The following is a 14,858-nucleotide window of genomic DNA, read 5'->3' as shown; positions in this document are numbered from 1 at the left end:
ACGAGCCAGTCGACCTTATCAAAATGGAGAATCAAAAATAGTCTGGAAAAACACCGCGAGGAAATGCTGTTTTTAGCAGCTCCGTCCCCTCGACGCTGCTGGCCAGCGAGGTGTGAGTGTGCTGCCCACGCACTGCAGGGAGCACTCGCTTGGTGAAACACGAGTGCCTCTGCACAGCGTGACAGCTGGGGGCTGTGGGGACAGGGGAAATACACCAAGAGCGTCTCAGTCTCTGTGCTGCTGTCACATTAGGGCTTCTTTGCAGGATGCTCAACTGCATCTCCTCACAGCTCACATCCTTCCATAGGAGCTATAGCAGCAGATACTTACATTTCTTTCTCCTTTCGGTTGGGGAAGGCAGTAAAATTGTCCTCAGGTTATGAGGTCAGGCATATTACTTGCTGCCCTGTGCCACAGACCACGGTGCAGCACCACTGGAGGTGTGTGATGGCTCGAGAGGCTACAGCTGTGCAAGTAGCTGCTGGATGCAGTTTATTGCTCAGTCTAGTTGTAAACTCAATGACATAAATGAGGTTATCATTTAATTGTGGCATATACTGAACTAGCGAGGTAAGGCAGTGCTCTATCCGGTACAATATCCTGCTTTTTCTTACACCAGTGCCAAACTGCTTCGTTCAGCCCAGTACCTGGATTATTGGTAGCAGCCATTAGCTGATGTTTCAGAAGTAAAATACGAGCTATGACTTTTACTTATGCTATGCCACGGGCTGAAAATAAGGTGGAAAAGATGTCCCCAAGCCATTTGTTTTCCCTTTCTTATTTGCCTTTTAATATGATTTTTTTTTTATTACAAAGGAGTTTTCAGTATGTGCTGCTTCCAGCACTGGCTGCATCAGGTACCCCACAACCTCACCTGCAGCTGCTTTGCATGCATGCAGACCCAGCATGGCGGGGCTCTGCGGTTGTTTCTTTCTGTCCTGTGCACTGATCGCCCCAGCAGAAAATACACGGTGCTGTATGCGACAGCAGGCGAATGTATGGCGTGATGGCAAGGCACTTAACAACAAATTCCCAGATGACCTCAAAAGGGTCAAATAAGGCAAGACACGAAGGGCGAAGCGAAGTGAGGTAAAATATGCAATCTCCCTTGTACATTTATAAAAATTGATAGCCTGTTACCCAGATGCTGATGAATATTTTTACAAGCTATAAATGGCAACCTGCAGTCTAAAAATAGCGCTGTGCTGCAGACTTGTCTGGCTCAGCAGCATCACCGGAATACCAATAGGCTCCCTGATGTGGTTTCAGGGAAATCTCTATCAAAACAGACTACGTCCTCCATTTTTTCTTGCTGTTTGGAAATAAAAGAGCTGATGCCACTTGCGTTTCTTTCATTTTAAGCTCTCAAAAAAGTTGCGCTGCCTTCCAAATTTTCCTGCAGTGATGATGAAGCTGCCAGCAAGACTCTTTAAATGTCCCAGCCCCAGCCAATATGCTGTGCCATCTTCCCGCTGGAGGGTGGGATCAGGGAGGCAAGGAGGTGCCAGCAGGCGCCGCGGGGGCTGGATGTGGCACGGTGTTTGGGTGTCTGTCCTTGTCGCACAGCTGGGCCGTGGTGGGCACCGCCGGGCAGGGAGACCCGCCACTATTTTAAGCTGCTGGGTTAAAGGCCAGAGCGAGCTTGTGCTGGGGGTGAGGGGAAAGGCAGGAGGTGGCTGCTGGGCAGCTTTGCAGCCAGGGACGCTGAGGTGAGGGGAGCTAACACAGGAGGGTCTGTGTGGGGACGTGGCATGCCTGCTGTGTTCACCCACGTACATGTGGCGATGGTGCGCCTTGTCAACACCTGCTTTTTTGAAGTGAAACCGGTGCCTGTGACTGGAACAGCTGGAGTTTTGGGCCGTGAATTTATCCTGCTGTCAGCAGGCACCCCTGAGGACAGCTGGGGAAAGTTTCATAGAATCACCGAGTCATTAAGGTTGGAAAAGACCTCAAAGATCATCTGGTCCAACCATTGCCCTACTACCAATATCACCCACTAGACCATGTCCCTAAGCACCAGGTCCAACCTTTCCTTAAACACCCCCAGGGACGGTGACTCCACCACCTCCCTGGGCAACCCGTTCCAAAGCCTGACTGCTCTGTCTGGGAAGAAATGTCTCCTAATTTCCAACCTAAACCTCCCCTGGTGCAACGTGAGGCCATTCCCTCTAGTCCTATCGCTAGTTATCTGTGAGAAGAGGCCGACCCCCAGCTCCCCACAGCTTCCTTTCAGGCAGTTGCAGAGAGCAATGAGGTCTCCCGAGCCTCTTCTTCTCCAGACTAAACAACCCCAGCTCCCTCAGCCGCCCCTCACAGGACTTGTGTTCCAGGCCCTTCACCAGCTTCGTAGCCCTTCTCTGGATATGCTCCAGGGCCTCGGCTTCCTTCTTGTAGTGAGGGGCCCAAAGCTGAACACAGCACTCGAGGTGCGGCCTCACCAGAGCAGAGCACAGGGGGACGATCACCTCCCTGGTGCTGCTGGCTGCACTATCCCTGATACAAGCCATGATGCCGTTTGCCTTCCTGGCCACCGCGGCACACTGCCGGCTCGTGTTCAGGCGAGCATTGCCCAACACCCCCAGATCCTGTTCCTCCGCGCGGCTTCCCAGCCACTCTGCCCAAGCCCCGGGCTGCCAGGCGAACGCGGCCAGACCGCGAGCCCCGCCAGCGCCCCCAGCCCGGCGGCAGCCCGGGCAGCGCCGAGCCGCTGCGGCGGCGCCCTCCGGCCGCGGGAGGGCGGCCTCGGTGGCGGGGCTGCGGGGCGGCGCCGCCGCCGGCGGTCACCGAGCGGCCGGGGGGGGCCGCACGCGTGCGCAGCCCGGCGGGGCCAGCCCGGGCCGGGTCTCGGCGGGGCGGCGGAGGGCGGCGGGCGGCAGCGGGGAGCCCCGCGGGGCGGCGGCCGCCGTCGGGCTGGCGGCGCGGGCGCTGGGGCCCGAGCGACTGCGGGCGGAGGTGAGTCGGGGCCGGCCCGGCGGCTGCGGAGCGGCCCGGGGAGGGGAGGGGAGGCGGGCGGGGCCGGGGAGGCTCTGGGAGCTGCCTCCGGAGTCGGGGAATCGGGACGGGGACGGAAATTGACGAGAGCAGCCGGTACGAGGGCGGTTGTTCGTGTCGGGGGCTGCTCCGGTGCTGCCCTGTGGAAGTGCAGGCACTTCGGGGCTTAGCCGCCCTGTCCCGACAGCCCTTTGTTAAGAACTGCTTCGTAAGTGTTACCCGGGGTTATTAAGACCACCGAGTGCCGTAACGGCGCTTCTTGTATTTGTATTCGTTGTCCGCTGTGCAGTTGGCTGTGCGACCTGCTTTCTTGCTCTTAAAGCGAAAAAACACCCTGTCTTTGTCCAAAACATGTAATTACACCATCCGCGTTCTTCTTCGAGAAAGAAAACCTACCAGCCTTAAAAGTGCCCGCTGTGGAGCACCCGAGTTGGAGCTACAGCTTTCTGCTTGGTGCAGAGGCTTGAGCTGAGGGCCTCAGCGGCTTCCCGAGGCAGCAGGGACCGGCCCTTCGGTCCGCAGGTAAATGTGGCCGGCACCACGGTTCTGGGTGTAAGAGCTGGAAAGGTTGACCAACACTCACAGCAACTGTGTGACGGGATTTTTGATACTTCGTATTACATCGCGGTCTTCGCTAAAAAGTGTTGATCAGCCCACAGCGAACTGTTCTTTAAATGCTTTTCTTCATATGGCTGCCATTGCAACTCCTAGAGCATCCTCCCCCCCACCCAGGGCATATTAACGAAGACCACAAGTTATTGCCTTTTTCTTCCCAGATGTACTCTTGTATCGTTGTGGTCGGATGTGGTGGGTCTCCTGTATAATTTGGTTAGAAAGGTAACTTGGCATTAGAAGCAATATCACAACCCCCCGTTCTGTGTGATGCCCCGGTACCAGCCCTTTGTGTGATAGCCGGGCTGCATCTCTTCACTCACAGCTGAGCTGTGTGTTAATATGTTGGTTTTTTGGTGTTTACTGTAATACATTCAGTTGTAGGTGGAGTGCCACCTGTGAGAACTCGTTCTCTTGTAACCAGGCCCAGCAGATCAGCTTCCTGTTGTCACAGCCAAGTGGCAGTCCCAGCGTATTGACCAGTTGCCATCATTTGCTCCGGTGGAACATGTGAGCGTCTGAAGGAATTTCGCTGTAAATCTGCTGAGGCAAAGAACCTGTCTTCAGTGGGTTAAGTGAACGGTTCTCTGTACAGTGATAAGTATGCATCTCTTCCTGGGCTCAGCCTTAAACTCCTCTCTTTCTAACTTGCAGAGACAAGAGATAATTGATTCCATTATGTGTGCGTCGGCCAAATATAACACTCGGGGTCCAGCCCTCATCCCAAGAATGAAAACCAAGCATCGCATCTACTACATCACTCTCTTTTCCATAGTTCTGCTGGGCCTGATTGCCACAGGAATGTTCCAGTTCTGGCCTCATTCCATCGAGTCGTCCAACGACTGGACTGTTGAAAAACGCAGTGTCCATGATGTGCCTGTGGTCAAGCTTCCTGCTGATAGCCCCATTCCTGAGCGGGGAGACCTCAGCTGCCGGATGCACACCTGCTTTGATGTCTATCGATGTGGCTTCAATCCCAAAAACAAAATCAAGGTATACATCTACTCACTGAAAAAGTATGTGGATGAATACGGGACGTCAGTGAGCAATACCATTTCCAGGGAATACAACGAGCTGCTAACTGCCATCTCTGACAGTGAGTTCTACACTGACGATGTCAACCGGGCCTGCCTTTTTGTGCCGTCCATAGACGTCCTCAATCAGAACACGCTCCGCATCAAGGAGACAGCTCAGGCTTTGGCACAGTTATCCAGGTACATACAGAAACTTCAGTGTGGGAATTTGAAGAACCCAAGTGGAAAAAATTAAGGTTAATGATGGAGAAGAGGAGGATTCAGTGAGTCAGTGCTAGAGCTAGATTTTGACAGAGCTTATTGTTTGTAGAGAGCACCTCTCTAATTATTGTCTGTTCTTTCTTTTGCTGTAGGTGGGATCGAGGCACAAATCACTTGCTCTTCAATATGCTGCCCGGAGGGCCACCAGACTATAACACTGCACTAGACGTTCCTAGGGATAGGTATGTGTTTTGCTGTATTTGAATGCACAGATCTGAGTTTAAATGCCATTGGAGAGGCAGCAAGCCCAGGAGTGCAGCTGATAGCAAAGGATGTGCTCCTTAGCCTTTACAAAACTGGAGTATGGCTTCATCTCCTCTCAAAAAAAGGGAAGTAGACGAGTCCCTGTCTCGTATAGGACAAGTTTTTCCTGCTGACAGATATTCTGTAGCTTACTCCGTTCTTAATTTTACAAGGGATGTGATCTGTGGCATTTGTTTGTCTTACCTGTTGGGCTTGCTGTAAGGATGGAGAATTTTCAATTTAGACTTGTATCTTGTGTTACCAACCTGAAGTCTTTACAGAATGTCTCATTTGATGCAAATTAGAAGTCATTAGTTTAGAAGCTGTTACTGAATATGATTCTACTGGGCTAGTGTTTGTGTTTAGTTGTGCTGAGTTGGATCCCTCTCTTGAAGATCAAGGGTAGCTTTCTTCTGCTGAATGGTTTGTCAACAAAATCTTGCCTGAGATACAGGAGAGTTGCGAAGAATGTTGCATGCGTAGTGTATCTTGATTTCTTTGCACCGAAGGCATTGTAAAACATCGTTCTTCAATGCCAGAACAGAACGTGTTTTTTCTGGACATGTTCAAAGAGTCTGTTTATTCTTCCTAATTACGTCACTGATTGTGAACTAATGCTTTAGTTTTTGACTGTATGAAATGTTAGATGGATGGGTGTTATCCTGAAGAGGGCAGTCAAGCATTGTTCTGACGTAACCAAACCTGTTAATCTGTTAGTACATACCTGTTGTCTTAAGATTTGTATTTCTTAACAAGAATTTTTTATTTGACAGTGTTCTGTTTAACGGAATGGACTGTTCTGGGACTGTGTAAAAAAATATCAAACCCTTTTTTGGCAAACAGCTGTTGTCATAGCTTGCTGAACTGTTTTGCCCTGCGGCTGCACAATCACTAACTGTAATACAGTGGAGAGGCCATGACAAGGAATGCGTGGGACTGAGAAAAGGTGGAAACTCATTTCTGTAGGCAGCCAACAATTAGACAGTACTAATTGTAGCACAGATTCCGGTCACTGGAGCAAAGAGGCCTGAGTGCTGCAGTGTGTGGTTACAGTATGATTTTGGAGTCCTCTGGAGATCTTAGTTCATAGCTCACAGAGTAAGTGAACCAGGTTGCTTTCTTCATCTGAGTATGTCCACACGTTACTGAATGGGCACTTAAAGTGTGAAGGACAGTTGTTTGTAGTGTAGTGGGATGAGTGGCTGCAGGCCACCATAAAGATATGCCGGCGGAGTTTGGTGGATTTTGAGTGGCAGGTCTGAACAGTACTGGTACATCTCCATAAGGACTCGTATGCAGGATTTTGTGGATGTGTGGTGAAATACACAGGTAATGTGTGTGCAGTTTGCACAGGGAATGTGTTCCCTTCTCTGTTCAGCCTGTACCTGATGTCATACTGAATTGAACAGTAGTGGATCTTGAATATGATAAAATCATGTCCTGCTGATTAGCTGCAGAATATTAATCCAGGTGAAGTAAGACCTTTTGCACAGAGGGGAATTCAGTTATATAGTGTTTCTACACCTGTGAAAGACTTTAGATAAGTTTAGGTAAGTTAGCACACTGAGTGGTTGTTCATTTATTAAGTCTTTAAATCTAATTTCCAGGAGACAGTGTAAAAGTGCTTTACTCCAATTATTTTGAAGATAGAAGTCTGCCTTGGGGGCATGGAGGCTATGTTGCTGGTATTAGCTGCCATAAAGTATGTAATCTCCTGCCATAAACCTTAAAATATAAGCTCTTTGTTATTCGTTAATAAGCGGTATTGAATTTGGTACAACAGTGTGGATGAAGGGATTTCTTTCACTAAGCTACTCTGTAGCTGTAGGATTCAACATATGGACGAAGATGCTTCTTCCTTCTGCTTCGATTGATGAATTGGTTTCAGTGACTTGTGAGATTTGGCAGAAAACTGATGACGATGGCAGCTGGGCAGAAACACCGAGAGCGCAGACCAGTTGGGGCACTTCCTGGAGAGAAAGAAGGATCAATACCTGAGAAGTGGCGAAAAGTTGCTTAGGAGCAGGCTTACTCCTCGTTGGTCAGTGCGATTTAAAGATTGTTCATCTTGACTACGTTAGGAGTTAATATCTCTATTCCCTTAGTGCACCATACAACGAAAATCTGCGAGGAGTTATTTAAATGGTGTTGGTTCCCGGTGGGTTTGTGTAAGTAACGGTCTGCATGACACACACCTGCTTTCTCAAGGCTGATGAGGTGCTGTCATGTTTTCACCGGATCCAATTAAAACAATCTGGTTGTAGTTTCCCAATTAGGGGGTTATAAAAAGAGGAGAGAGGTATAAAGTGCAAGAACAGCAACACCCAAGCCAGTTTTTTTTTTCTTCCTCCCTGCTTGTTGTTGAATTGATGTGGATAAGCCCTTGAACATGCAACTTCGAGGGTGAGACCTAGTCATGATAGCAGTGTACACGTAACGTGTACATGCCCCCACCAAGGAGGGGAAAACACTGGAAAGGAACCCCAAATAAGCACTTAGAGCACAAATTCTCACTCGGCACGTGCTTGATTTATCATCCTGTTCTCAAGTTGATTTCTGCTCCTACAAATAGTTTGTGCTCTGTCTGGATGGTAATAGAGCGAGTTGTTTTGGTTCTGTAATTGTCATCAGACTGAATTGCATCTCTAATCCAGAGCCTACAATTTTCAAAGAGCTTCTTAAATGACATTTAGAACTGCCTGCTTGACTGCTTGGGTGGAGTCACGTTTATGCCCAAATGTGATTGTGAAGTTGGGACGCTAAACAACCGTGCTGCAGTTCAGGGCAGGAAGTGAAGTATCCTGCGGCACATCTGAAGGGAGTTAAAGCAGGCAAAACACACTGATGTTTAACCAGGGTGTCATGTTCCAAGGGGAAAAAATAATCAGTCTTGGATGACAATTAAGTAGAGTAATAATCTATTATATAACAGTAGTGGAAAAACTGCTCTAAACACTATACTAGGGATTTAATTCAGTGGTAACTGAAAAGTAGAGTATCTCCTAATAGGTTGTCAGCACATCTGGCCTCATCTTGTCTTGCTTCTGATGCATCTGTTTTGATTACTGATGGGACGTGCCTGGTCCAATCTGAACTGGGACAACGTGCAAGCTTGTGATAGACAGTAAGACTGCTGGCTGTAATCACAGCTGCTGCAGTGGGTGCAGCTCCTCGAGATGCTTTCTGTAGTGCCTGGAGTAGTGGTGTGTTGTGTTCTGCTTCTTTGCCTAGAGAATGAGAGAAGCTGCAACAGGAAAAATATTTTTCTGCATCTTACTTTATATGGTAATTCAGGCAGACCCAGTATCCCAAGGGCAGTTTAAAGGACAGCCCACCCTGCTGTTTGGTGACAAAGGAGTAAAAGCACAGTCAGCTGTTCAAGAAGTCTCACTAAAGAAGCTGAATCTGAGCTTCTTTTGGAAATAGGATGGTGTGTTCGTTGTGCCACCTGGTCACTGGGGATGAAATGGTAACTGAAAAGCTGATGTCCTCTACTGGCATACTCCAGAGCAGCTAGATTCGGGACAGGAGATAACACACCTGTTTCTTTCAGCACTGCAGATGATGCATTGCTTTCTTCTGTTCACATTCTCTTCTGCTAGTTAAAATTGACTTGGTATGTGTAAGCTTGCAAAAATGCAGGATGGTCATAATGACTGCAATAGATTCCATTTCCCTATAATAATGCAAAAACAGTTCTTTGCTCAGTGATCATATGCAATTGTAAACATTCCCTTGATGACTGGATCCAACCTGGCAGTAAGCCCAGTTCAGGAAAACCAAAGCGAATGTAAGAACTGCAGGGAAAATGCCACTGACAGAAGTTGAGGGAAAAACTGTTATCTCAGATGCATCTTTTTGATGTTCTGGTAACGTTAATCAGTAAATACTGCGCTGAGTTGGAATGATCTACACGCTCTGTTTATGGTCTTTCTTGTCTTTTTCAGGGCTCTGCTAGCTGGTGGAGGCTTCTCCACATGGACTTACCGGCAAGGCTACGATGTCAGTATTCCCGTTTACAGCCCTTTGTCTGGGGAAGTGGATCTGCCAGAAAGAGGACCTGGGTAAAGCAATCCTGATTAGTTGGGCAAAATATATGCAATATTGTGTTTAATATGGATGCTGATAAAATATAAATACAGCTGCCAGCTTGTTGTTGGGCTGGGGCAATTTTGTAAGAGTTGTTCTGCTCATGCATGAATCTTGCTATTAAAATGTACGACAGTTCCAATGCTAACAGCCTTGTCTAATCTGCCCAGGTGTGGTTTAGTGATGAACTGGGGACTTCTTTTGAGAGTTTCTTTTTTCCCCACATCAGAAACTGAAGTGTGATAAATGATAGCCTGACAGTGTTTTAGGAGACCCGCTCCAGAAACTGAAGTGTGAAATATGATGGAGTGGCAATGTTTCTTGTGGCATTAGGTTCAATATGCCTAATATATCAAGTCAGCTCACTGGAACTAAATAAAAATAGTTGTTATTGTGATTTTTTTTAACGTTTAGGTAAAGCAAGGCAGTAATTCAAAGTAATATAGATTCCCTAATAAATGATCTCTTCAGACAACTTATTTTACGATGCTTAAAAGCAAAGTAAGGGCAAGAGATTACTATAGCAATGGTAAAAGCAGCATGCTGTACCTCCATTGTGACTTCAAAGAGGTAAAGGGATCATGGGGAGCAGCATGTGTGCTTCAAGTAGTATCAGACAGTGCAAACTTCCAATATGTAACAGGAGAACAGGAGCAAGGACATGATATTTATCTCTGTATGTCTTACAGATACATTGTTTCTAAATCAGTTTAGATATTTTTGTAGTTCTGAAGTCCTTTGAAAATGACATGGTAGAAGGAGAAGCCTAGAAATAGAGCTATGAAGAAAGGAAGTTCTTGCAGAAAGAATCTTAAGGAGGCTCGTGTAGTGTGTGCTTATGAAGCAGAAGAATGAGAGCTGACTTGTTTAGGTGAATAGTTACATCCAGAGATTTTAATACTGATGTGTTATTTGTTTATTTATTTTACAAAGTACTGGAGTAAGACGTACAAAGAAATCACCATGATATACTGTATTTGGAAGTAAAGCAAGACAAGTAGGACATGAAGCACTAATTTTATCAGAGAACGTAATTAGCCATTTAAAATGAACTACTCTGGGAAATTGTGGTTTCTCTTATCCATTCTTGTCTTCAGAAAAAGAATAGGAAGAAGTCCGGAAGACATCTTAATTGATTATGAAAGGCTGTTCTTTTCGCATTTCATAAGCCTTTAACTACACAGCTGAAAATGTTTCACTGTAGCAAGGTCTTACCAGCGTTGTGGTTTAAAAGATGAGCAGATGGAGGCAGCGGGAGTAAATGACGTGCTCACTGATTGTGAAGATCAGGTTTGGAAGTGCGGAAGCTTTAGGTCCTTTCTTCTAACATCATCCTTTAGAGAATATGAATAATTGGAGTTGAAAACTGTGATTTGAAAGGGGTGCTGCTAGTTACAGACCAAAAAAATTACTGTACTTTGGCTCGTTGTCTTCTCTGGTAAGGGTAGTGCTCTTGCTGTTGCTCTGTGCTGCTCCAAGGAAGGGATCGCAGTCAGTTACAGGACGGACCTGTGCAGCAGTGGTTTGCTTTAGTCACACATTTCACGATCCTGATTATGATACTCCTGGACCTGGCCGGTATAGGGGCATCTGTTTGAATCCCAGTCGATTCTTCATATATTTCAGGTATTATTTACAGTTAAACACAGAGCGAGAGCATGCTTTGTATTTCTGTCTGGAAAGCGTGAACATGATGATAGGCCTCAGCGTGTGTAGGATCTGCTGTAAAGAGAGATTCGATCATACTGTTCATGTCCGTGTAGCCAGCTAAATGCTGCAGGAGTCTGTGTTTCATGGATGTGTTGTAGGTTCAGTGTTAATTTTTTTGTGAGGAGCAAACTGTAGTCTCCAGAGTACCATCTAGTGGCCAGTTAGCATTACTAATTGAAATGTAAAAGTTTGCTTTGTGCAGGAAGGGTGTGACAAAGGAGCAGTGCTTGGAGTTCAGGCTTGATCGGGGTAAATTATTACTTTCCATTACACTAAAGCATTATTTCCTGGTAGCTGCCCTGTGCCTTTTTTTTTTTTTGTAACAAGATTTGATCACTGGATTTGGATGTCATACGTTGATGACAGTTTAAAGGCAAAATTTGGTTTTAAACACAAACAATCCTGCACAATTCTTAGCTGGTTGTTTTTTATCACTCATGTAGCAGTATTTCCTTTTTTTAAGGCAAATCCTTTCTTGTTCCTCTTACAGAGCTGAACTGAGGATTTTTGATTTATTCTCCTTTTTAGTTGAGTAGTTTAGATTATTTTACTTGCAACTCTGCTAGTAATGTGTATTCTATAAAGCTTTTGGTAGCAAGATGGTAGCAGTTGGAGACTTAGAAAAATAGAGTGTTTAAAAAAATACTGTGTAAATCTTATCTGTTAATTGGATCAACTAAAGTGACCAGCAGGAAAATAAGTAAAAGAGGTGAGAAGAGCAGTGGGAAAGGTCTGACTTTATAAAGTGCCTGTTTGTGTGTGTTCTCAAAGACTGTAAATTAAAAATAGTATCACGTGGAGCAGAATTGGAATCCTAAGTGCAGGCCTCCTATTTCCTGTGTTCTTCTGGCTGAGCTGGGGGCAGGCTCTCACTATGCATTCCCTTGAATGGGAAGCAGTGGAGTAGTCTGACTTATTTTATCTGTTTAAAAAAAAAAAAAAAGAGTGAGCATGTTAAGACATGCTCTGTTTCATCATTAACAAAACTCACGTTTTAAAGCTGTGGGTATCTAATTTGAGACTCCATTCCTGTATGTTTTACTTCCAGTGCTAATTCACGTCTTGAAATACTTCAGTGTTAAAGCACATCTTGAATATGTGTATTTCTGGGACATGGTAGGAGTTGAGAGTGAGTAGGCTACTGAGCCTTCCTCATTGTCCTGGAAGTGTTGCCTTTATGGTACCCTAAAGGGACAGAACTGAATCACAGCTAATGAGATGACCTTGTCCTGTTGTTACTGTCACCATATCAAAGTGGAAGATGCACAGGGTAGCTAAGTTGACAGTTCAGCATCTTTTTTTTTTCCATTAAAATTGATGAGAAAATATATGAGAGGAGAAACTAGTAGCGGCATTCAATGTCTACTTTGTAATGGTACACAAACACCAAATAAGAGAATGAACAATGAACAGCAGTAAGCTCTTTTAATATGTAGCCAAATAATGTTTATTTCAGTTTATAAAATATATTATAATGCAAGTGCTGATTTTAATATAATAAGCACTCTTTCCATGTATATTTTATTTGGAAATGTAAACAGTGCTGAGCCACTTAATATCCAAAATTTAATTATCTTGCATCATTACATTTCTCACTCTCGTCTGAAAATACGGTCTTAGTACTCTGTCCACATTTAGCAGAATGAGATTGACTTTTCCAGGGTGGAAAGAAACGTGTTGTAGAGCATCTTGGAAGTAAACTTGTGGTGCTGCCAAGTAACCTTGCTGTGTTTTTTCAGTCCCCGCAGGTACTTCATTCTGTCATCTCAAATGGCTCTGCACCCAGAATACCGGTCTGAGTTGGAAGCTCTTCAGGCTGAGAATGGGGAATCGGTGTTAGTCTTAGACAAATGCACAAATCTGTCAGATGGTGTCCCTGCTGTTCGCAAACGATGTCACAACAATCAAATCTTTGATTATCCTCAAGTACTTCAGGTAAGGCTGTCTCTCCTGCAATCTTCTCTTCTCCTTGGTGTCTTTCTTGGCTGTGGAGCTGTTGCTATTTAGTGCTGATAGGAAACTTTTTGTATTTTACTTAACTTGCTATGGTGTTTTGAAAATGCACAGTTCATTATGTTAGCTTGGATATTATATCCTAACTTTATTATTTATCCAAAACTTTATTTTTAAGAGGGCTGAGGACTGTGTACTCAAACTTATATAGAGGCTACTCTGCAGTCTGAAAAACCTGCTTATATATAATGTCTTCATGGGGTTGATCGTGGTGGTCTTCTAGTACCACATGATGTAAACTTAAAAGTGATATGGAGATACCACCAAATCCAGCTGCAACGAAGGGTGAAACTTTGGAAGATCAGACACGATTGGTTTCTTTAAAACTGGGGTAGAACTTCAGAATCTACACTCTCCAGAATAACTGGCAAAATGAGCTTCAGTAGGCATGAATTTGGAACTGATATCTAAATTCTGACAGTTCAGGCCTTGTTAGATGGAGTTTGGGACAGAAGCCTGCTTTGTCAGTTGGGGGTGGATTAAAATGAACTTTACAGAGTTTACGTATAGATTTATTTTTGGGGGGAAAAGGTGCTACATTTAACAAGAGTTGGTTGGGTTATATTTTTTGTATGCAACTTAGTAGTTAAACCCTAGAAAATGCTCTCTGTAGATACAACAGACTGAGCTGGAAGACTTGTCAGCATGCAGCTATGAAAACATCTAGGTGAAATGTGTTTGATGGCCGTGGCCCAACTTCCAGAGGCCTTTTGATGTGTCAGTGAAGATAAAACTAGATAGCGTTCTCAGACCCCTGGGTCTCCTGGCAGCTTGCTGACGGAGAGGTGCTTTGGCATGCGGCGTGGTGAAGGGAGTTATGCCACAGGCCACTGTGCTCTGTCTGTGGCCACCAGCACATAATCTGTCTTTGAACTTCAACAAATAATGGTAAAAAAACAAACAGGCTGAAGAAAGGGAAAGTTTCCACCCCTCCTGTTATGTTTTGTAGGAAATATGTTCAAAATTCCTTGGGGAGGAGGGGGAGAGGGAGGAGCGGTTGACCGTGAGTCCTAAGCCTGCAGCCAGAAGGGGGGTGAAGAGTCTGTTTGCTTTATTTCTTTAAATACAGACTGGATTGCTCAAGGATAGCAAATCGGGGATCTATATCTATATCTTGAAATGTATTATTTTATAACTCTGAAGGGAGCTGGCACATGCCGAGATTGTTAAAATACTTTCCTTTGCAGAGCCCTGCATCTCCCTTTGGAATGTCTGGCTGATAACGGTGGTGATGTGAGGAGATGTATTTATAGTAACCTTTGTCTAGACAGGAAAAATGGTTATCTGGGCAGATGAGCATGTGTGTCCACATCTGGGCTTTTTCCCCCCCCCCTCTCCGAGACCTTATTGAGGTCTCTTCCACCTGCTCCTCTGTGGTCTAGTGAGTGAACGGTTAAAATGTGTGCTCATTCGCTCTGCTCCTTCCATTCCCCCCAGCCTTCTTTTCCTTCTTTTCCTGTCTGGTGGTGGGGGAAGGGGAGAAGCCTGAGGACTGATCACAGTTCATCCTTCCCAGCACTGCCTTTACAGATTTCCTACTAGACAGGCTCTTGGGCTTCTGGGCTGCTAATGCTTCCTGCTTGCAGTCTTCTCTTGGATGAGATTTTCATACTGATCACTGCTATGTAGATATGAACACAGGTCTCACGATTGCACTAGGAAACAAGTGAAGAGCCAGCAAACCCCGTTGTATTTCCTTGTTCCATTTTGGTGTTTTGCTGCCCTGCTGTGCCTCCTGGCTCCTTTTCCTCAGGCAACAGAACGCAAGCTGAAAAGATGTTTTCTTATCTGTGGGAGCCCCTGTATCAACTTCATAATTTTTCTTTCTTAGACTTGGGAGTAATACTGACTTGGGCTTTTTCTTTGTTTGTGTAGCTAAACTCTACAAGCATGTTTGTTTTGCCA

General features: G+C 45.4%; 1 protein-coding gene across 6 annotated transcripts in view; it reads left to right on the top strand.

The window, feature by feature from the left end:
• The first annotated feature begins 2,796 nt into the window (after positions 1-2,796).
• The window catches only part of EXT2 (exostosin glycosyltransferase 2), a 72,535-nt gene continuing 60,473 nt past the window's right edge, over positions 2,797-14,858 (top strand). The window contains exons 1-7 of one of the 6 annotated variants that reach the window (XM_083838248.1): positions 2,812-2,952; positions 3,379-3,513; positions 3,982-4,113; positions 4,258-4,817; positions 4,991-5,080; positions 9,089-9,205; positions 12,680-12,875. In XM_083838248.1, the coding sequence (XP_083694374.1) occupies positions 4,282-4,817; positions 4,991-5,080; positions 9,089-9,205; positions 12,680-12,875 (939 nt within the window). In that variant the 5' untranslated portion in view covers positions 2,812-2,952; positions 3,379-3,513; positions 3,982-4,113; positions 4,258-4,281. Of the gene's footprint in view, positions 2,953-3,378; positions 3,514-3,981; positions 4,174-4,257; positions 4,818-4,990; positions 5,081-9,088; positions 9,206-12,679; positions 12,876-14,858 lie in introns of all 6 variants that reach the window. The other 5 variants (XM_083838247.1, XM_083838250.1, XM_083838249.1 and 2 more) reach the window with 5 other exon arrangements.

This window comes from Anser anser (assembly GCF_964211835.1).
Source record: "Anser anser genome assembly, chromosome: 5".
NCBI classification, from domain to species: domain Eukaryota; kingdom Metazoa; phylum Chordata; class Aves; order Anseriformes; family Anatidae; genus Anser; species Anser anser.
The sequence above is the reverse complement of the archived record's forward strand: the minus strand, read 5'-3'. Positions and strand labels throughout refer to the sequence as shown.